At 50.2% G+C, this 22,955-nt stretch overlaps 1 protein-coding gene across 1 annotated transcript in view; it reads left to right on the top strand.

Moving 5' to 3' along the window:
* The window catches only part of NGEF (neuronal guanine nucleotide exchange factor), a 64,851-nt gene that overhangs the window by 1,327 nt on the left and 40,569 nt on the right, over positions 1–22,955 (top strand). Inside the window, exons 2-5 of the mRNA XM_075569596.1 lie at positions 969–1,243; positions 1,855–2,015; positions 18,102–18,254; positions 18,882–19,011. Of these exons, the coding sequence (XP_075425711.1) occupies positions 969–1,243; positions 1,855–2,015; positions 18,102–18,254; positions 18,882–19,011 (719 nt within the window). The remainder of the gene's footprint in view (positions 1–968; positions 1,244–1,854; positions 2,016–18,101; positions 18,255–18,881; positions 19,012–22,955) is intronic.

The raw sequence follows: 22,955 nt of genomic DNA, 5'->3' as shown, positions 1-22,955 counted from the left end.
TCCAATTTATTCTAGCGCTGCTCTCTGCATAGGCCCCTAAATCTGTCCCCGTGCTGACTATATAAGGGCACAGCATGTTAAGTGCTCTATATCTGTCCCCGTGCTGACTATATAAGGGCAGAGCATGTTAACGAGGTGGAAATCACAGATTCTCACTGGCTAAAACTTCAGGGGGTTGCTAAAGAGTATTATCATTATTATTATTATTGTTTATTTGTGAAGAGGCAACATATTCTGCAGCGTGGTACAATGGAGGGGGGTACAGAGTTATTTATATTACATGAACAGCAGTGGTGGGATTACAGTTTTTAACAACCGTTCTTACCTGGGCCGCGGGCGGTGTCTACAGCATCTCCCGGCATCTATTTCCCTGCAAAGCCTCTCAAAATCGCAGCGCGGCGTCACATGGTGCTGCGTTGCCATGACAACGGACCCAGTTTAACATTGTGACGCCACGTGGCATTCCCATTGGCATGGCAACGCGGCGCCATTTGACGCCGCACGGCCATATTGAGGGGCTTTGCAGAAAAATAGATGCAGGGAGATGCTGTTAGATCCCGTTAGACGCCGCCCGCGAATGAAGGTAAGACAATTAAGCACCGGTTCGGCGAACTTGTGAAATTTTAGTAACAAGTTTCCCACCACTGCTTAACAGCTGCATACAGGGGAGGGACAGACACGCACAAACGTCAAAATGCAGAGGCTCTTACTTGTCTTTATCAATCAATGTTCTCCTACTGCAGGGGCGGCCAACTCCAGTCCGCAAGGGCCACCAACAGGTCAGGTTTTAAGGATATCACTGCTTCAGCACAGGTGGCTCACTCAATGACATAGCCACCTGTGCTGAAGCAGGGATATCATTGACCTGTTGATGGCCCTTGAGGACTGGAGTTGGCCACGCCTGACATACACAATGTGTGATAAGACTAAGAGTAATGATGCTAATCAAAGTTGTGTTTCCTCTGGAGAGCTCCTGTACCAGGAGTACAGGGACAAATCCAACCAGCATGAGATTGAAGCTCGACGCCTGCAGGACACCTATGTGCAGCCTCCGCCAACTCCAGTCAGCTCCCAAACCCACGGCCAGAGGTCACCACCACCCATCCAGCAACGCAGGGTTAGCCCTTCTCTCAGCCGGCTCCAGAGCTCCTGCTCCGGATTCAACTTATGGCAGGACCTGCCGGATATCAGGAGCAGTGGGGTGCTGAGTCTACTGCAGCCAGAAGAGATCAAACTCCAGGAGGTGAGGAAGGAAGCTGTGCAGAGCTAAGGGTGACAGAACGAGGAGGCTGTACAAATGGGCAGTGCCATGAGAAGGAGGGAGGGGAGGCGAGAGAAGGGGGGCCTGGGGGTCGCAGTGTATGCTAAAGGGTCAAAGTAAAGGAAACGACCCTGAGATTGAATAGGGGCATGGCTTTGAAGTAGATACTAAAGGGACTTGGAAAAAAGGGAGTGGACATGCAGAAAAGCGAAGTTTTATTGAGTGCAGGCAGTGGCGAGTAATTGGTTATTTTATAGGATCGAGAGCAAGAGTGGGTGTGTTTTTGGAATAGAGGAAGGTCCATGGAGGGTGAATGATTATTAAAGAGGGTGAGGGCCTTAGAGAGAATAGGAGCATTGGATAGGGTGGGGGCCAAATGGAGCTACAGGGATAATTGCGTAGGTTCAGGACAATAGGATAATAATGTCATGGCAATAGGAGCTATAAGGTGTCCCTCATAAGGTATCTTATGGAATAGCACCACTTGGTAAATATGGGCCTAATGTCAGGAAGCTGGGGTGAGAACCTCACGAGAAGGTAAAGCTGAGGGGGCTAGGGGTTTGGTAGATTGCTTATTGTGTCCTGTCCCACAGGCCATGTTTGAGCTGGTGACATCAGAAGCCTCGTACTATAAGAGCCTGCGATTGTTGGTGTGTCACTTCATGGAGAGCGAGAGTCTGAGAGCCACGTTGCACCCCTCAGAGATTCACTTCATCTTTTCCAATGTACTGGAGGTCCTGGCCACCAGCGAGAGGTAACATGCTCACACAGAGAGGGGGGATGGAGAAAGTACCAGTACCTCCAACATCCTTACACTGGAAGCTCTGCTTTCCATTCAGTATAGAGTAAAAGCCGGGTAATGCACAGTTAACAATGCATTAACATCTCTTTTCTTGAAGTTAATGCATTATCGTACCTACATTACCCCTCTTCTCACTATATTGAATAGGAGCTTATACCTGGACTCAGCATGTGTTACAAACATCTCCTAATGCTATACAATGTACACCTAGAGAAGAGAATGAGCGGCTGAGTAAGTAAAGACGCTGTAATCAATGACATTGACTTTGCAATAAGGCAACCTGGTTCAATTCCCGGTATCAGCTCCCTGGGTGAGTCACTTTATCTCCCTGTGCCTCAGGCACCAAAATCATAGATTGTAAGCTCCACGGGGAAGGCGCTGTGTCTGTAACAATTCTATGTGCTGCGTACCGCGCGCTGTGCTGTCCCATTGAGAAAAGCGCTATATGAAATAAAGTTATTGTTATCTGTATTAGAGAGGTTGATGTGAGTCTGTGTTACGATCTGATAAAGCCACGAGTATAAAGCACCTGTGACGGTCAGTTCTGTACTCTCTTGCTTGCTCTTGAAGTCAGAGTTAGGCTAAGGCCCCGCTCCCAGAGTCAGCGCACCCGCACTGCAGACAGGCGCTGACATACACAGACCGCGATATGCGGTCTGTAGGGAGCGGGAGCCGGAGCGGGAGGGAGTGGGAGGCTTGACAGGGAGGGGGGGCGTGGCTTGAGCGGAGGTTACCCGCTACTCTCCCCCCCCCCCCCCTCCCTCCACGGACTCGGGCTGGAGCTGCTGAGGGTAAGTTTAAACACACACACACGCAGGCACTCATACATACACACACACACACACACAGGCAGGCACTCACGCACTCATACACACACACACACAGACAGAGGCAGGCACTCACGCACTCAGGCACACACATACACACACAGACAGGCACGCACTCAGACACACACACAGACAGGCACTCACCTGCTTTCACTCCACACTCCTCCCCGCTCCCCGAAGCCTCTCCTCCTCCCGAAGCCTCCCCTCCCCATTGGCTCACAGCCACACCACGTGACGCGTCAACGCTAGGAAACACCATTCTCTTGTGTCTCCTAGCGGCTGACGCGCCACAGCGTGTAGTCAGCTGTGCCGCCAGGGGGGACCGGGACCGGCTCGCGAGGATTCCCCTGCTGGTGGGGAACTCGCGACATAGCCGCCCGCGCCAACGAGCTCAGCGGGACCGAGGCCTTAGGCCACGTTCACACAGGGGGCTTTGCGACGCTGCGTGTGCGCGTCTGCTGGGGGATGTGTGAAGTGGGGGGGGAGGGGGGTGGGGGGAGGATGCAGCAGCGTTGACGCCGCACTTTGCAGCCAATGGTAGTTTCAATACTGAACACTACCATTGGCCACCAGGGGTCGGTGACGAACGCGTGTGAGTGGGGCCTTATAGCGGCAGCACTTCCAGATAATGAGATCTCAATTCAATGTGTGTGCATGTGTGTGCATATGTGTGCGCGCATTATCATGATGTAATAAAAAGAAGCAGGAAATAGTGTAGCGTTAAAGAAAAGTCATTCATGCAAACGCTATCTGAAAAACGTAACGAATGACAAAGAACCTACAGTACAGGAATTCATCTCACAGGATGTGAGAGTAAAAGGCCACAGAAATCTAGGTTATTACATGTTGACGAGACGGCTGGGAGACGGCTGACACGCGTTACATTGAATAGGCTGTAAAGTACTGTATCTTCCAGTGCTTGAAGGCGTCTTAGGTCCAGATTCACTAAACAGTATTCTGCCATACAGTATGTGAGAAAGTGGCAGTCCCACTCTCCCCTCTCTCATAAGCACTTCCTTATTCTGCTGTCAGTTTCATGATTCTCTACCATTTTCCTTTGTATTGTATTGTATTGTATGTCTTTATTTATATAGCGCCATTAATGTACATAGCGTTTCACAGTAGTAATACACGTGGTAATCAAATAAATAACAGATAATATAAATAACAGATCATGGGAATAAGTGCTTTAGACAAACATAACATTAAGGAAGAGGAGTCCCTGCCCCGAGGAGCTTACAGTCTAATTGTTAGGTAGGGAGAACGTACAGAGACAGTAGGAGGGAGTTCTGGTAAGTGCGTCTGCAGGGGGCCAAGCTTTATGTATCATGTGTTCAGAATATCCACAGTGCTATTCATATGCTTCTTTAAGCAAGTGTGTCTTAAGTTGGGTCTTAAGGGTGGATAGAGAGGGTGCAAGTCGGGTACTGAGGGGAAGGGCATTCCAGAGGTGTGGGGCAGCCAGTGAAAAAGGTTTAAGGCGGGAGAGGGCTTTAGATACAAAGGGGGTAGAAAGAAGACATCCTTGAGAAGAACGCAAGAGTCTGGATGGTGCATAACGAGAAATTAGGGCTGAGATGTAAGGAGGGGCAGAAGAGTGTAAAGCTTTAAAAGTGAGTAGAAGAATGGAGTGTGAGATGCGGGATTTGATCGGAAGCCAGGAGAGGGATTTCATGAGTGGAGATGCTGAGACAGATCTAGGAAAGAGTAGAGTGATTCTGGCAGCAGCGTTTAGGAGAGATTGTAGGGGAGACAGGTGAGAGGCAGGAAGGCCGGACAGCAGGAGGTTACAGTAATCAAGATGGGAGAGAATGAGGGCCTGAGTCAGAGTTTTAGCAGTCGAGCAACAGAGGAAAGGGCGTATCTTTGTTATATTGCGGAGGAAAAAGCGACAGGTTTTAGAAATGTTTTGAATGTGAGAGAGGAGTCGAGTGTGACCCCTAGGCAGCGTGCTTGGGCTACTGGATGAATGATCGTAGTTCCAGTAGTAATGTGGAAGGAGGTAGTAGGGCCAGGTTTGGGAGGAAGTATGAGGAGCTCTGTTTTAGCCATGTTGAGTTTAAGGCGGCAGAGGGCCATCCAGGATGATATAGCAGAGAGACATTCAGAAACTTTGGTTTGTACAGCAGGTGTAAGGTCAGGTGTTGAAAAGTATATTTGTGTGTCGTCAGCATAGAGGTGATAATTAAACCCAAAAGATGTTATTAGGTCACCTGGAGAGAGTGTGTACAGAGAAAAGAGAAGAGGTCCCAGGACAGAGCCCTGGGGTACCCCCACAGAGAGATCAATAGAGGAGGAGAAGGTGTTAGCAGAAGAGACACTGAAAGTACGATGGGAGAGGTAGGATGAGATCCAGGATAGAGCTTTGTTCCGAATACCAAGAGTATGGAGAATATGAAGGAGAAGAGGGTGGTCCACGGTGTCAAATGCTGCAGAGAGGTCGAGTAATATGAGCAGAGTGTAATGAGCTCTGTCTTTGGCAGCATGGAGGTCGTCAGTTATTTTAGTGAGGGCTGTTTCCGTGGAGTGAGCAGTGCGGAAGCCAGATTGTAGAGGGTCTAGGAGAGAATAGGTGTTGAGAAAATGGAGCAAGCGAGAGAATACAAGACGTTCAAGGAGTTTAGAGGCAAAAGGCAGGAGGGAGACAGGTCGATAGTTAGAAAGACAGGTAGGGTCAAGCTTGCTGTCTTTGAGTAATGGTAGGACTGTTGCATGTTTGAAGGAGGATGGAAATGTTCCAGAGCAGAGGGAGGAGTTAAAAATGTGTGTGAGCATAGGGATTATAGTAGGAGCAAGAGGTTTTAGGAGATGGGAGGGAATGGGGTCAAGAGGGCAAGTGGTAGAGGGAGAAGAGGTGATCAACAGCGACACATCCTCCTCTGAGACAGTGGAAAAAGAGTCAAGGAAGACAGGAGGAGAGTTAGGAAGAGGTGTAGGATGGGAGGAAGAAACAGAGGGGATGTTCTGACGTATGGATTCCACCTTTTCCTTAAAATAGTCAGCAAAGTCCTGAGCGGAGATGGAGGAAGGAGAGGCAGCTGAGGGTGGTTTGAGTATCAAAGACAGAGAACAGTCGGCGTGGGTTAGACTTGTGCATGTTGATTAGTGAAGAAAAGTAGGCTTGTTTAGCTTGCGAGAGGGCAGAGTTGAAACAGGATAGCATAAATTTGTAGTGAAGGAAGTCTGCGAGAGTATGAGATTTCCTCCAGAGGCGTTCAGAGGAACGAGTTGAGGAATGCAGCATGCGCGTGTGGGAATTTAGCCAGGGTCTAGGGTTAGAAGGGCGAGTGCGGCAGAGAGAAAGCGGAGCATGTAGATCAAGAGAGGAGGACAAGGCAGAGTTATAGTTCCTATCCAGGTTGTCAGGGTCTGTAGCAGAGCTGAGAGAGGAGAGGGAGGAGCGTAAAGTGGACTCAAATTCAGGTAAGTTAATAGAGCGCAGGTTTCTGCAGAACCGGGGGTAGATGGTGGTGGAGAAGGGGAGAAGCGAGAGAGAGAGAATGAGGTGATGGTCAGAGAGAGGAAAAGGGGAAATGGAGAAATCGGAGAGAGAGAAGTTTTTAGTGAAAACCAGGTCTAAGTAGTGGCCATCCTTGTGGGTGCTGGCTGCAGTCCACTGTTGAAGGCCAAAAGAAGAGGTTAGAGAAAAAAAGCGGGAAGCCCAAGGGAGAGAGGGGTCATCAATGTGGCAATTGAAGTTCCCAAGGAGAAGAACAAGGGAGTCTGAGGAGAGGAAGAAAGAGAGCCAGGATTCAAAGTGAGAGAGAAAGGCAGAAGGGGGATGAGTAGAGGTAGGTGGGCGATAGATGACCGCCAGATGGACTGGGAGAGGAGAGAAAATCTGGACAGTGTGAGCCTCAAAGGAGGGAAAAGCAAGAGATGGAGGAATAGGAAGGGTTCGGTAACGGCAGAGAGAGGAGAGCAGGAGCCCCACGCCTCCACCCCTGCCATCAGTGCGCGGAGTGTGGGAGAAGGAAAGGCCACCATAGGAGAGGGCAGCTTCCAGAGCAGAGTCAGGTCTCAGTTATAGCAAATAGGAGCAGAGAGTGAGAGAGAAAGAAGTCATGCACAGAGAGGAACTTGTTAGAAAGGGAGCGAGCATTCCAAAGGGCACAGGAGAAAGGGAGAGAGGAAGGAGGGTGGCAGGGGATGGGTATGAGGTTGGAGGGGTTGACACCAGAGGGAGTAGAGTTTGCAATTGGCAGGTGAGGAAGAGCGCATGTAGGAATAGGGCAGGGACCAGGATTGGGAGAGATATCCCCAGAAGCAAGGAGGAGAAGCATGGATAGAAAGAGGATGTGTGAGGATGATTTGTAGGGGTGTTTTTTAGTGCAGGGGATATAGCTGTGTGGTGTCAGAGGACGCAGGTAAGAAAGGAGTTCATGTGAACAGAGAAGTGATGAAGAAAGGAGAGATGGAGATATATGAATAGAGTTAGAGACATACTGAGGCTGGTAAAAAGAAGTGCATAATTTGAGAAGAAGTGAAATGACAGCAAATATAAATGGTAAAGGCAGCATCACAGCAGTAATGATGCAGTCTGGTATAGATGATATCCTCCTTTCCAGCGTAGTTCAAACGCAGGAATCGGGTCCAGTTGGGGGTGTCCACTTCCTCACTTCTTTTGAACTTCCTTTTAAACTTCAGTTGTTCAGTAGTCCTGCCACTTACAATGGGCCACTTGGATATGTGTTGCATGCAGACTAAAGCTGTTCTACCTGGGTTTATATAGGCCTAAACAGTCACCTGACAGTTAGGTTCTGTCTGCTTAATTAGCACATCTGAGGCACATTCAAACAGATGGTTTTCTACACAGAGTGTTTCCTGCCTAGGTAGCAACGCTTAATTTGATAAGGGGTAGACAGAAAACAGCATTCAAATATGGTTTTTACCTAGCATTGTCACTTGCATATACTATAATACACACAGCAAAGGCTTCAATGAGAGGATTTAGAGATGGTTTTTACCTGAAGAGAGAAGAAGGATAAGATCCATTAGGGTAAGAGTTCCTTCCTTTTAAACTTGAGTTGTTCAGTAGTCCTGCCACTTATAATGTGCCACTTGGAGATGTAATACAATGCATCCCAAGCTGCACAGTTACATAGTGCTTGCTCTATTCGGCTTTCTGGGAGCCCTTTGGGTGCCTAGCATGTCGAGTAGGGTTTGGTTGAACCTCTCCGGCAGAACGTCTCCCTCTGGATGGTATGGAGTGGTCCGAGACTTCTGGATGTTGAGCAAGTTGAGAAGCTCCTTGATCAACTTGCTCTCGAAGTCTCTCCCTTGATTGGAGTGCATCCGATTTGTCAACCCGAAGTGGATGAAATACTTCTCCCACAGCACTTTGGCTACTGTGAGAGCTTTTTGATCCTTGGTCGTGAAAGCTTGGGCATATCGGGTGTAGTGATCGGTCACTACCAGGATAATCCTGATGCCCTTTGAGTCTGCCTCAATACAGAGAAAGTCCATGCGGAATAGGTCCATGGGACCGGAGCTCTTTATGTGGCCCATTGGGGCTGCGCGTGTGGGCAGTGTTTTCTTCTGTATACACCGCAGGCACTTTCTACAGTGGCGCTCTACTGACTCCCTCATTTTGGGCCAGAAGAACCATTCTCTCACTAAACCAAAGATCTTGTCTATGCCCAGATGTCCATGCTCATCATGCAGTGATCGTAGAACCTGGTACTCCAAGCATCGGGGCAGTACCTGTTGTCTCCTATCGGAGGGTTATGGTACGGGACGATCCTGTAGAGGAGATCATGCTCCATGCGGAACTTATCCCATTTCCTCCTGATGACCGCGAAGGTGTCGGTAGGGGCACGCTCCAACAAGGAGGGTTTGTTCTGCTGGATGGCCTGGCGTATAGCTCTAGCTAGTGGATCCCTCATCAAGTACATCACTAATTCTTTCCAGGTGATGATGGTATCATGGGTGATTGGCATGCTTTCTGAGTGGCAGTAGGCGGCAGGGAGTGCCTTGGACCGACACTCCAGCGAATCGGCTACTCGTAGTTACATGAACGCCGCCTTGTCCCCCACTATTGCGGCAGTTGAGCACATTGCCCGAATCCCAGGTTCAGGGATTTCTTGCCACGGGCCGTTGTCCGACGTTGCACTCAGTCCAGGTCTTCTAGACAGAGCATCGGCTCCAATGTTTAAGGGCCCTGGCTTGTACTTGAAGGTGAACTGGTAGTTTGACAAAGCTGCCAGACACCTGTGGCCGGTGGCGTCCAGTTTAACGGAGGTTAGGATATAAGTTAGCAGGTTGTTATCTGTTCGTACGTCAAAAGAGACTCCGTACAAATAATCGTGGAGTTTGTCGACCAGCGCCCACTTGAGTGCGAGGAACTCCAGTTTGTGAACTGGGTAGTGCTGTTCAGATGGTTTCAAGCTTCGTCTCACATACACCACTGGGCGGAGGGCCAGCAGGGTACTTTTGATGCAGTACAGCTCCTAGCCCATTGAAACTTGCATCCACATGCAGGATATATGGCTGCTCGGGGTCGGCATAAGCCAATTCGGATTCTTCGGTGAGGCTTTTCTTGAGGCCGGTGAACGCCTTTTCGCAGGCGGATTTCCACTTGTTTCCGAAAGGTGTTCGTGGGGATGCGACATTCTGCCGAGGTTAGTCTGGGTATATCTTCAGGAGATTATTGAGGACCTTGGCTTTGCTTGAGTAGCCTTCTACGAAGTGGCGGTAGTACCTGCAGAATCCTAAGAAGGATCGCAGCTCCATCACGTTGTCTGGTTGGGGCCAGTTCACCACGGCTTCGACCTTAGCGGGGTCGGTTGCCACCCCGCCTGCGGACACTATGTGGCTCACGTAGGTGACTGACGTAGGTGACTGACGTGCGGCAGAACCGACATTTGTCCAGGGACAGTTTCAGGCCTTCTTTGCCCAGTCTATCTATTACCATCAGGAGGCATTCCTCGTGCTCCTTTAGAGTCTTACTGAACACGTTGATATCGTCCAGGTAGACTAGGCATTCCCGAGGGTTCATTTCACCAATGGTCTTCTCCATTAGCCATTGGAAGGTCGCAGAAGCACCGCAACTGCCTTCGGGCATCCGGGTGAACTGATAGAACCCGAGGGGACAGACAAATGCCATCTTCTCCTGGTCTTCGGAGCTCATAGGTACCTGGTAGTACCCAAACCTCAGGTCCAGTACGCTGAACCACTGACTTCCGGATAGGGCACTGAGGATTTCTTCTATCCGCGGCAGAGTGTACAGGTCGGGTACCGTACCACGGTTCAGGGTCCGGTAGTCTACGCACAGTTGGACTGACCCATTCTTCTTACGTACTACCACGATCGGGGAGGCATACCACGATACCCGCTGTCTCCATCTCCTTCAGGACGTCCCTCACGTCCTCCACGTCTCTGGGAGCAATGCGTCGGGAATGCTCTCGGAATGGCGTGGCGTCATTCAGTCGGATCGTGTGCTGGGCGTTCTTGCTGCAGCCCACATCCATCTCGCTGGTGAAGAATACTTCCCGGCGGCTCTTCTTGTACTGTAGCGGCATTCACATGAGCTAGGGATTCTACGGGCGTAACCGGGTATATCCGACCCAGTGCTTGACCGACGTCAAACCGTATGGGGTGAGGCAAAATATTCTGTATCGCCACTTTGAAGTGATTAGGAAGGGCAGTCTTCCATTCCTTCATCTCTGGTACCACTTAGAACCCTCTTTTGGCTACCTCTTCGGGTGTAGTCTCTAAGGAGAAGTACCATTCGGCGTTGTCAGGTCCCGGGTAGTTGGGCACCGCAGCCATGTACTTCACTCCCCCTGGTGGAATCTCGGTCAACCCCTTCTCTAGATTGAAGAATTGTCTGAATCCGTCTTGGGCGGAGATCCTGTAGCACTCCTCTTTGAAGACTGGGTGAATCCATAGTTGGATAGGGGTAATTCGCCCGCCTCTTGCAGATAGGCTCGGATAAGAGCCTGCACCACATCTGCATTGATTCCCAGTATGATGGGGGAGCTTGGATGTTCCTGGGGCTCGGGACATATTAGAACCTCCACTTCCATGGGGTGGGTCTTGTTGATGTTCAATTGCAGTATGTCCAACTGTACTTACACCACACCGTCAATGGGGTAGTCTTCATTGATAAGACCCCATAGTTTCATCTTCTCCGCCGACTGCATAGGCAGATGTTTCAGATGTGAATCGTAGAAGGGACGGTAGATGATGGTTACCTAAGACCCTGTGTTCAGCAATGTGGAGGCGTAGATTCCTTCCACCAGGACTTGTATTATAGCCGCAGGCCCCACTCGACTGTGAAGGCCATGGCTCCCGGTGTGGAAGTCCTTGACTTTGGGCAGTCTTTTGCAAAGTGACCTTCTTGGCCACAGTTGTAACAGCGGTTACTTCGGCTCGTACCGGCACTAGTGGTAGGGCCCGCTCTCCTGGACATCCGGGGTGCGGAGACCGGCGCCACTGAAGGAGTGTTATCCTTGGCACTTTTGGTCTCCTTGGACTTCTGGGTCGACGCCCCTTTTGTCTCGTCCTTGCGGGACTCCTTAGACTTCTTGGGGGTATGCAACGGGGCATGCGCCTCGTGCACGTTCACTTGAGTCAATAGCCCCGTAAATGTAGGAGGACTCCATTGCATGAGCGCACATCGAAGCATGTTGGATATAGGATGGGTGGGGTTCGACCCTCTCAGGAAGTGCTTACAGCGGGATTCATCCACTTCAGAGACATGTATGAGCTTGCGGATGAGTAGCGGCCATAGTACTAATTGTATATGGTGAATGAACACAGACAGCTCCTCCCCTTCTTTCTGGCAGAGAGCATAGTACCTAGCCCAAACCTCACTCTCATCAGCTTCCAGACCATAGGCCTCAATTAGGAAATCCACTAGCATCCGAGCTGTTATGTCCCCATTCTGCTCCCTGTGCATGCTCACCATCGTAGAGGCGGGGGGGTCTTAGACATTCCATGATCCGCTGCCTTTTCACCGCTTCGGTGCTCGACCATTCCACCAGTACCTTATTTATTTATTTATAAAATGTTTTACCAGGAAGTACAGTAATACATTGAGAGTCACCTCTCGTTTTCAAGTATGTCCTGGGCATAGTTAATATGACAAATAATACATGGTTACAAATACAGTTACATAAATGAACAGGGTATACATTATACTGCTGCGGCACAGTTTATTCGAGCATTTGCCCGTTCTGTGCCGCAGCAGTAGCCTGGCGCGCGCCCGAGTGTGACGGGCGCACGCCGAAGCAGCGGAAGAGCGCCCTCCGATCGGGGCGCTCTCCCTACCGCTGCCGGGTCCGCCGGGTCCCCCGGAACCCCCTGCCGCTGTCCCGCGATCGCGGGACACCAGGGCTCCCTCGGGGAGCCCCTGGACACGCGTGCAGGGGGCGCACGCTCCCGATGACGCGTGACCGCGCGTCTATGACGCGCGGCACGCCGAGGGGCGGCCACTAGCAAGCCGGGAGATTTCCCGGCTTGCGGTACCGACCACACTTCAATAAAGTGTGTCGGTAGTGTATGCAATACATTGCATGCACAGTTAGAGAAGATGTATATTATAGGCTTATGTAACAGTTACAGACCAGATTAAAATGTGAGACAGCCTTAGTTTTGAAAGAACTTAAACTGGTGGTGGCTGTGAGAGTCTCCGGTAGATTGTTCCAGTTTTGGGGTGCATGGTAAGAGAAGGAGGAGCGGCCGGATACTTTGCTGAACCTTGGGACCATGAACATTCTTTTGGAGTCAGATCTCAGGTGATAAGTGCTGCATGTGGTAGGGGTGAGGAGCTTGTTCAAATAGGTGGGTAGCTTGCCCAGAAAGTATTTGAAGGCAAGACAGGAAAGGTGAACTTTGCGCCTAGACTCGAGTGATGACCAATCTAGTTCTTTGACCATTTCGCAGTGATGTGTGTTGTAGTTGCATTGGAGAACGAAACGACAAATTGAATTGTAGAGGGTGTCAAGTTTGCCAAGGTGGGTTTGGGGTGCCGAGCCATATACTATGTCTCCATAGTAGCCCAAGCATGCTGCCTAGGGGTCACACTTGATTCCTCTCTCTCATTCTCCTCTCATATTCAAAACGTTTCTAAAACTTGTCGCTTTTTCCTCCGCAATATCACAAAGATACGCCCTTTCCTCTGTTACTCAACTGCTAAAACTCTGACTCAGGCCCTCATTCTCTCACGTCTCGATTACTGCAACCTCCTGCTGTCCGGCCTTCCTACCTCTCACCTGTCTCCCCTACAATCTATCCTAAACACTGCTGCCAGAATCACTCTACTCTTTCCTAAATCTGTCTCAGCGTCTCCCCTGCTGAAATCCCTCTCCTGGCTTCCGATTAAATCGCGTATCTCACACTCAATTCTACTGCTCACTTTTAAAGCTTTACATTCTTCTGCCCCTCATTACATCTCAGCCCTAATTTCTCGCTATGCACCATCACGACTCTTGCGTTCTTCTCAAGGATGTCTTCTTTCTACCCCCTTTGTATCTAAAGCTCTCTCCCGCCTTAAACCTTTCTCACTTTCTGCCCCACACCTCTGGAATGCTCTTCCCCTCAATACCCGACTAGCCCCCTCGCTATCCACCTTTAAGACCCACCTTAAGACACATCTGCTTAAAGAAGCATATGAGTAGCACTGGATAATCATGGACACATGACACAAAGCTTGGCCCCCTGCAGACGCACTTACTAGTATTCCCTCCTACTGTCTCTGTACGTTCTCCCTACCTACCAATTAGATTGTAAGCTCCTCGGAGCAGGGACTCCTTCCTTAATGTTACTTTTACAGTATGTCTGAAGCACTTATTCCCATGATGTGTTATTTATATTTGTTATTTATATGACATGTATTACTACTGTGAAGCGCTATGTACATTTTATGGCGCTATACAAATAAAGACATACATACATACATACATAGTCGATAATTGGCATTAGCATCTGCTGTGCAATACGCTTTCTGACCAGCAGACTTAGGGAGGATTTGTTCCTGTAAAGTGCACCTAGTTTGGCATAGGTTTTGGATGTCAGGGTATCAATGTGCATTCCGAATGTTAAGTGGGAGTCAAACCATATGCCCAGGTATTTAAAACTAGTGACAGGTGTTAGGGTGGTGTTAGCGTTGGTTCTGATCTGGAGCTCAGTCACTGGAAGCTTTAAAAATTTAGTCTTGGTCCCAAATACCATTGTTACAGTCTTGTCAGTGTTTAAAAACAAGTAGAAAAATAAGGCAGTGCACTGCCCAAAGTAACAGAAGCAGGCTCACGGTTTTTAGCAACAAAAAAATAGATTTATTACATAAAAAGTGGACAAAGGGGTCCCCCCTAGGCCGCAGCAGGGGTCCACCAACTAGTTTCAGGCAAAAATGCCCTTTATCATTTGCTAATAACCGTGAGCCTCCTTCTGTTACTTTGGGCAGTGCACTGCCTTATTTTCCTACCTGTTCCTGCCATCACCTGGGAGATTGCAGCCTATGAAGATTCTGAGATTGGATACTCCAGGAGAAACTGAGTGAGTTCACTTTGTGGGTCTCTGTACCCCTTTTTTCTCTGATATATGGAACGTTGGTCTGTACTATTTATTTATGGTGCCGCTGGCATTAGGTACTAGTCCCCTAACCCTATTAGGGCTTCGTTATACTATATGCTTACATTGAAGGAGTTTATCCTAAACCTCAGTTTATTATGCCAAAGAGGACTTGTTTTTTCTGATGCACTGACTTTCTACACAACAGTGTTTAAAAACAGTTTGTTTTGGGAAATCCAGTTTGAGTTTCAAAAAGTCAGACTGAAGTATGTGTTGAAGGTCAGAGAGGCTATGGCTGTGTGCATATAGGATTGTGTCATCTGCACACATGTGTATTGAGGCTTCCTGACAAGCTGTGGGAAGATCATTGATGATCACTGAGAAGAGTAGGGGCCCCAGAACAGAGCCTTGCGGGACGCCACAGGTGATATCCAGGGGGTTGGAGTTAGAGCCAGAGATGGACACATGTTGGGATCTACCTGATAGGTAGGACTGAAACCAGTTTAAAGCATGCTTCCCTATTCCAGAGCTCTGGAGTTTGTTAAGCAGGATAGCATGATCAACAGTATCAAAAGCCTTTGCAAAATCTAGGAATACTGCACCAGTGAGTTCACCCCGTTCCATTCCACACTGGATTTCATTGCAAACTTTTAGCAGGGTAGTTACGGTGGAGGGTTTGGGGCTCATGCCAGATTGGAATTGGCTAGGGAAATTTGTCTTGTTTTAGTAATCGCTTAATTGGGAGTGGACACATTTTTCCATGACTTTGGATAGGATTGGGAGAATGGAGATTGGCCTGTAGTTTGAGACAGTGTTTTTGTCCCCACTTTTGAAGATTGGGACAACTCTGGCAGTTTTCCAGGTCTTAGGGATATGGCATGCAGACAGGATAGAGTTGACTATGGAAGCAATTGGTTTGGCAATTGCTGGGGCACCAAGTCTTAGGAACCTAGATTGTAGTAAGTCAGGTCCACATTGGCTGCGTAGTTTTAATTTGAGGAGCGCTTGTGTAATCTCCTCTTCGGATACTGGGCCAAATTGAAAATTGTGGGCAGTGTTGGGAGGGGGTGGGGCTATGTGGGTACTCCCAGGATGAGATTCAGGTTTGTGGTTTGGGTTGCGTTTCGCGAATAAGTTAGTGGCACACCCCACAAAGTAATCATTGAATGCATTTGCAATATCGGTGGGGTTTGTCAGAGTAATATCCCCCTTAGTAATATTACTTGGCTGTTGATGATTAGAAGGCTGGAATATGTTGTTGATAACCTTCCTGAAGTTAGCTGGGTTTGATGTGTTCTGGAGGAGATTGTCAGAGTAATATTGTGCTTTTGCATGCCTTGTTTGCCTTGTGCACATGTTCCGCAGGCATCTGTAGTGATTGAGATCCTTGGTAGTGCCAGTTACTTTGTAGCTTTTCCACATGGCATCCCTGAACTGGTAGAGTGCTATAAGGTCAGGTGTAACCCATGGAAGGTGGGCACCCTGTACCCTTATTCTGCGTAGTGGAGCATGGGTATCACAGAGTTTTAAGAACTCTGATTGGAAATTGTCGAGCGCAGAATCAGGGTTGGGAATTAAATCAATTCTGTACCATGGGCAGTTGGTAAGGTCATCCAGAAACTGTTGTGGGTTAAAGTTTCTAAATGTTCTTGTGAGGAGAACTTTAGGGCTTGATTGGGGCGGTTTAATTTTCCTTACACAGTATACTATTGCATGGTCACTGAAAATGTCAGGAAGGATGCCAGAGGATTGGATTCTGCTGGGATTTGAGGAGAGAATCCAGTCAAGCAAGGAATGGTTATGCGACTTCAGGTTTGTCCTTGTGGGTTGGGAAATGAGTTGCGATAGGTTAAGCGATTTGATTTGTATCTGGATTTTGTGGTTTTTAGGGTCAAGCCAATTGAAGTTAAAATCCCCAAGAACTAGCAGCTCTCTTCTCATTCAGAGAGGAAATGGAGCCAAGAAACTGGGTGATATCAGTCAGAGATTGTAGATGGGGGTAGGGGGGCGGTAGATGCTAGAAATGGAGTATCCCTGAATTGCAATATGTGCATCAGGAGTTTTAGGGGTTAGCCATGTTTCTGTAAGAACGATGGCTTTTGGTTTATGCATAAGGCACCATGCTCTTAGTTCATCCAGTTTGGGCAGCAGACTCTGGATATTTATATGGACGGCAGATAGCCCTTTTTGGAATTTGAAGGGGATATTCTCCGGGTTATGGGACAGAGTTGTAATGGGAGGGCCTGGGTTAGGTTCAATATCACCTGCTAAAGAGAGTAATAGTATGAGTAGAAATTTGAGTAGTTGTTTGCAAGTTGTTACTTTATGATGTTTGCCATTTGAGTGAGCGGTGGTTGGTGTGCTGGTTTTCAGGGTTCTCCACCAACATTCAGTAGATAGTGAAAGGCTTTTGAGTAATCCAGGGTGTATGGTGATGTTGGGTGTGGGCCAGGAGGGAGGAGTTTGTAGTGGATAGAGAGAGTAACATTTCAATGAGGCCACCTTGAGAGTATGTTCTTTCCATGTTGCAATCTCTTCTCCGACGGAGTGGGTGATATCCCGGAGAAAGCCTTGAGTTTACGGTAGTTGTGAGACTGCAAGGACTGTGTTAGGGCTTCCACTAGCTGTAGTAGTGTTATCCCCAAGTCTGCGCTTCCGTTTTACAGATTGCTGTGGTATTCAGGCTGCCGGCTATGGGCTTGCTCTGGACTAGTCCTGTACCGTCTGGGGGTATAGTTAGGGTGTGGGATCTCAGCCCTGCGAGGCACCTCTAGAGTGGATCCCGGACTGAAGGTTACCCGGGGTATGGGTATGGGTAAGTCTGAGTAGATTGATGAACTGGTGTCCGGGGCTTTATTCCTCCACGGGATGATGGAGGGGCATGAAGATTCAGCCCGATAGGGTCCCTCAGATGAGGGTCCTGGAGTGCTTACCAGTGGGGTTGGTAAATCGGCGTATATCAATGGGCAGGGCTTCCGGTAGATACAGGGCCCGTGGTGCACCCTCCACATATTTCGTGGCCCCGCATCTACCAATCTTCTGCGCATGCGCAGAGCTCCTATCACGCATGCGCAACTTCTACGATGGCGGCCCCCGCTTGCCGGATACGCCCGCAGCTCCGGCGGCACCCGGAGAACCTCCGTAGCTGCCCCCCTCCTCGGCCAGGAGGTAAGACGGGACCTGGCTACATCTGTTACCCCCGTCGCCCAACTGCCTGAATCCAGCACCCCGAGTCGAGGTAACCCGTGCGGAGTAACCATACATAGCACCCGATGTGACCTTCCTAGGGGCCGGGCAGGGAGGATACATACAGTATATACAAATACTTATTAGTGGAGGCAAGTGTACGTACGGGGGTCTCCCAAACCATTATTACTAATGAAGTGGTCTGTGATTTGTAAAAGTTTGGGAGCTCCCTGATATAAGTATATGTTTCCTCATAAGGGCCTCTGGCCTTGGGTAATACTCTTGGTGGCTGAGGCACAGGGTGTTAAAGTGACTTGCCCAAGGTCACAAGGAGACTGGGAGTTGGAACCAGGTTCAGTAGTGGTGTTCTTATCACCACTGAGCTATTCAGTCAGAATACCTGTATGTATGCTTTTGTATTGTATGCGGAGATATGACTTATATGTAAGTCCGTGTACCCTGCATGCAGCTGCCAAGTCACCATTATCCTGTGTTACATGTGTACCCCCAGATTTCTCCTGGACCTGGAGCAGCGAATGGAAGAGAACATTGTGATATCAGATGTCTGTGACATTGTCTACAAGTACGCGGACAGTCACTTTGTGGTGTATGTCACCTATGTCTGCAATCAGACCTACCAGGAGCGATCGTACAGGCAGCTGCTGTGAGTTCATCCGTGGCAGAAATGTAACTAAGAAGCCGGTGGTCTTCTCTCCATGTCACTGCTTCCCTGTGCTTGTCTATCTATCTCTCTTCTCTTCCTGTCCCCATCGTATTTCCGGTCCGTTTCTCCTCCTACCTTTTGTAGTGTATTTGTCATTTTCTGACATTAGTTATAATGCAGGATTCCTAGTCGGACAGTCCCCAGACGCTCTCAATATTAGTTTAATTTACACTTTGTCTTGAGCTCACCCCCAGCAGTGTCCTGTCACAGTGTCTCCCCCCCCCAGCAGTGCTGTAACCGTGTGTGTCGTCGTCCCCCCAGCAGCACCCTGTCAGTGTGATCCCCCACAGCAGCACCCTGTCACAGTGTGATCCCCCACAGCAGTGCCCTGTCACAGTGTCCCCCCCCCCAGTAGTGCCCGGTCACCGTGTGTGTCCCCACAGCAGTGTCCTGTCACCGTGTGACCCCCCAGCATTGCCCTGTCACAGTTCCCCCCACTCCCCAACTGTCTCCCCTCTCCTGTCTTTCTGCCAGTGTCTCTCTTGTATTCCTCTGTGCCTCTGTGTGTCAGTGTCTGGCCTGGGTTGCCTGCATCGTCACTTTCTCTCGTTCCTCTTTGTCCCTCAGTCAGGAGAAGGCAGAATTCCGGGATATAGTGGGACATCTGGAGATGGATCCCAAGTGCCGAGGGCTTCCCTTCTCCTCCTTCCTCATCCTGCCCTTCCAGAGGATCACACGGCTCAAACTGCTGGTGCAGGTACTGAGAACACCGTATTATATGTACCTTTATATATAGAACAAACACTCCAGCAGAATCCGAAGAGCAGGAAAGAAGACCCCGCATGCCAAGCATCAGGTAAAAACGTATCTAAAGTGCAAATATAATGAGATGCAACGGTTCACGGTCATCTCAGGACCTCTTCATCAGGAGTATGGCGTGGTGTGTCTTCTCCCCGATCTGCGGATTCTGGTGGAGCATTTCTTTTCTATGTCTTTATATGCCGCGTGCACTAGCACATATCCGCTGCGATTATTTTATGTAAGGGGTGCTGGTTGCTTTGTTGTTATATATATATATATATACATATACAGTGGTTGACAAATCACCAAAAAAATCTACTCGCCACACAAAAAAATCTACTCGCCACCTAGTACCAAACGTGTGCTGCTTGGGCCAATATTTACTCGCCCGGGGGTTAAATCCAGCGAGCAAATGTATAGGTTTGTCGAACACTGTATATATATATATATATATATATATATATATATATATATATATATATATATATATATATATATATATATATACATATACATATACATATACATATACATATACATATACATATACACAGTGCTTGACAAATCACCCAAAAATCTACTCGCCACCTAGTCCCGCCCCAACCCCGCCTCTAGTCCCACCCCCAACCCCGCCTCTAATCCCGCCCCCAGACCCGCATTTAAAAAACCCATAAATGAAATAAATTGAATAAATTCCTAGTAAGAACATTCGTTTTTGACATAAGTTTATTTATTGTATTACATTATACTACAATTAGTCCTTGTGTGTGTGTGTATAAATGTCGAATCTAGAAAAAAAAGCCAGATGTGAAGGACTAGTTTCCTGCACCCCTTAACTAGTGCCTGGATGCCCGCGCTTTACAATATTTAAAGCAGCAATCCCGCCTGGGATCTTACCTGATCCGCAGACCCTCAATGTCCAGGTACCTCATTCCCGCAATGTTATACATTGGAGGGGAGGTGTTCCCTACCTGTCTTCTGGGTTACGGGGAATTCCGATGTCTTCTGTGTGAAGCTCGAGAGTTAGATCTGGAAGAAAGCAGTATAGGTTATTTCGGTGTTGTATAGGGCAGTTAAGATATACAGGGTAAATAAAATATCCAGATCCAGATTGTGAGAGAGAGTGAGACAGAGAGAGGGTGAGACAGAGAGAGGGTGAGACAGAGAGAGGGTGAGACAGAGAGAGGGTGAGACAGAGAGAGGATGAGACAGAGAGAGGGTGAGACAGAGAGAGGGTGAGAGAGACGGAGAGAGAGGGTGAGAGAGACGGAGAGAGAGGGTGAGAGAGACGGAGAGAGAGGGTGAGAGAGACGGAGAGAGAGGGTGAGAGAGACGGAGAGAGAGGGTGAGAGAGACGGAGAGAGAGGGTGAGAGAGACGGAGAGAGAGGGTGAGAGAGACGGAGAGAGAGGGTGAGAGAGACGGAGAGAGAGGGTGAGAGAGAGTGTGAGACGGAGAGAGAGTGTGAGACGGAGAGAGAGTGTGAGACGGAGAGAGAGTGTGAGACGGAGAGAGAGTGTGAGACGGAGAGAGGGTGAGAGACGGAGAGAGGGTGAGAGACGGTGAGAGACGGAGAGAGACGGTGAGAGACGGAGAGAGACGGTGAGAGACGGAGAGAGGGTGAGAGACGGAGAGAGGGTGAGAGACGGAGAGAGGGTGAGAGACGGAGAGAGGGTGAGAGACGGAGAGAGGGTGAGAGACGGAGAGAGGGTGAGAGACGGAGAGAGGGTGAGAGACGGAGAGAGGGTGAGAGACGGAGAGAGGGTGAGAGACGGAGAGAGGGTGAGAGACGGAGAGAGACGGAGAGAGGGTGAGAGACGGAGAGAGGGTGACTGTGGGGGGATGGGTTGACTGGGTGGGGTGACTCGGTGGGGTGATTGGGGGGGTGGGGTGACTGACTGGTTGATTGGGTGGGGTGACGGGGTGTCTGACTGGGTGGGGATTACTGACTGTCTGACTGGGTGGGGTGACTGGGTGACTTGGCGACTGGGCAGGGGGTGGGATGACTGACATTTTACTGACTGGGTGGGGGGGTATGACTGACTGGGTGGGGGGGGGGTATGACTGACTGGGTGGGGGGGGGGGTATGACTGACTGGGTGGGGGGGGTATGACTGACTGGGTGTGGGGGGGGTATGACTGACTGGGTGGGGGGGTATTACTGACTTTATGACTGACTGGGTGGGGGGGTGACTTACTGACTGAGTGGATGGGTGACTGAGTGGGTGGGTGACTGACTGGGTGGGTAGGTGACTGACTGGGTGGGTGACTGACTGGGTGGGTGGTGGGTGACTGACTGGGTGGGTGACTGACTGGGTGGGTGGTTAGGTGACTGACTGACTGGGTGGGTGGGTAGGTGACTGACTGACTTTGGTAGGTGACTGACTGACTGACTGGGTGGGTGGGTAGGTGACTGACTGACTTTGGTAGGTGACTGACTGGGTGGGTAGGTGACTGACTGACTGGGTGGGTGGGTAGGTAGGTGGGTAGGTGACTAACTGACTGGGTGGGTGGGTAGGTGACTGACTCTGGTAGGTGACTGGGTGGGTAGGTGACTGACTGGGTGGGCGACTGACTGCCTGGGAGCATTTAGCCCCCCCCCCCAGCCTGTCTCTCTCTTCTCCCCCCCCAGTCTCTCTCTCAGTCCTCTCCCCACTCCAGCCTGTCTCTCTCTCTGCTCTCTCCCCAGTCCAGCCTTTCACCCCCCCTCTTCCCCCAACTCCGTTCACCCCCCCTTACCTCCGTTCACCCCCCCCTCTTACCTCCGTTCACCCCCCCCTCTTACCTCCGTTCACCCCCCCCCCCTTACCTCCGTTCACCCCCCCCCCCTTACCTCCGTTCACTCCACCCTTGCATCACCTCTCCTGCACATCGCCCGCCCCGCGCGGCCTAAACGGGAGGCCGCAGCAAGAGCGGAGCGAGGCGCCTGCTGCAGGGGGGAATAGATCTGGGACCCGGCAGCCCGACATGGCGCTGGTGGCACCGGGTGTAAGTGTGCGTCCCCTCCCCCCCGGTACCTGCTCGGGCCTGGCCCACTGCAGCTTCCCGGTCCGGCAGAGGGTGGCGTGCGTCCCCCCCCCCCCCCGGTACCTGCTCGGTCCCGGCACACTGCAGCCTCCCGGAATAGCCGCCGCAGCTCTGCAGGGGATGGTGTAAGTGTGCGTCCCCCCTTCCCCCGGTACCTGATCGGGCCCGGCACACCGCAGCCTCCCGGAATAGCCGCAGCAGCTCTGCAGGGGATGGTGTAAGTGTGCGTCCCCTCTTCCCCCGGTACCTGATCGGGCCCGGCACACCGCAGCCTCCCGTGATATAGCAGCCCCAGCTCTCACACACACACCACACACACCACACACACCACACACACCACACACACCACACACACACACACACACACAGACACTACAAGAAACGGAGCCGGGAGTCCCACTCACCAGAGGTATGTGGGTATCTGGGCCTGCGGGCGACATCGAGGTCTGCGGGTGACATCTGGGGGCATTGGGGGGGAAATTTAGTATGTGGGGGCATGCGGGGGACATCCGCATGGGAAACGTGGCCGGACGGGGACGCGCTGGATCCAGCAGTCAACTTTGCTTGCGCGCGCTGGGGACGGAAGTGAGAGCCCCTGGCAGCAAGCGGGGATCGTGGGCAGGGGAGGGGGGAGAGAGAGGCTGACCCAGAGCTGCCAGCCGGTCCTCTTCCCCACGTCAGACCAATCAGGGAGAGGAATTTTTTATTTATTTATTTATTTAAAAAAAAAAAAAATTGAAAATTTTGGCGCGAGCAGGGGAATTAATAGAGCCGCAGCACGGATCGCCAGCGGCCTAAATCCACTCGCAACGGGCGAGTTGTTATCATTATTTGTCGAGCACTGCATATACATATACATATACATATACATATAC

This window comes from Ascaphus truei, chromosome 14 (genome assembly GCF_040206685.1).
Source record: "Ascaphus truei isolate aAscTru1 chromosome 14, aAscTru1.hap1, whole genome shotgun sequence".
NCBI lineage: Eukaryota > Metazoa > Chordata > Amphibia > Anura > Ascaphidae > Ascaphus > Ascaphus truei.
The sequence above is the reverse complement of the archived record's forward strand: the minus strand, read 5'-3'. Positions and strand labels throughout refer to the sequence as shown.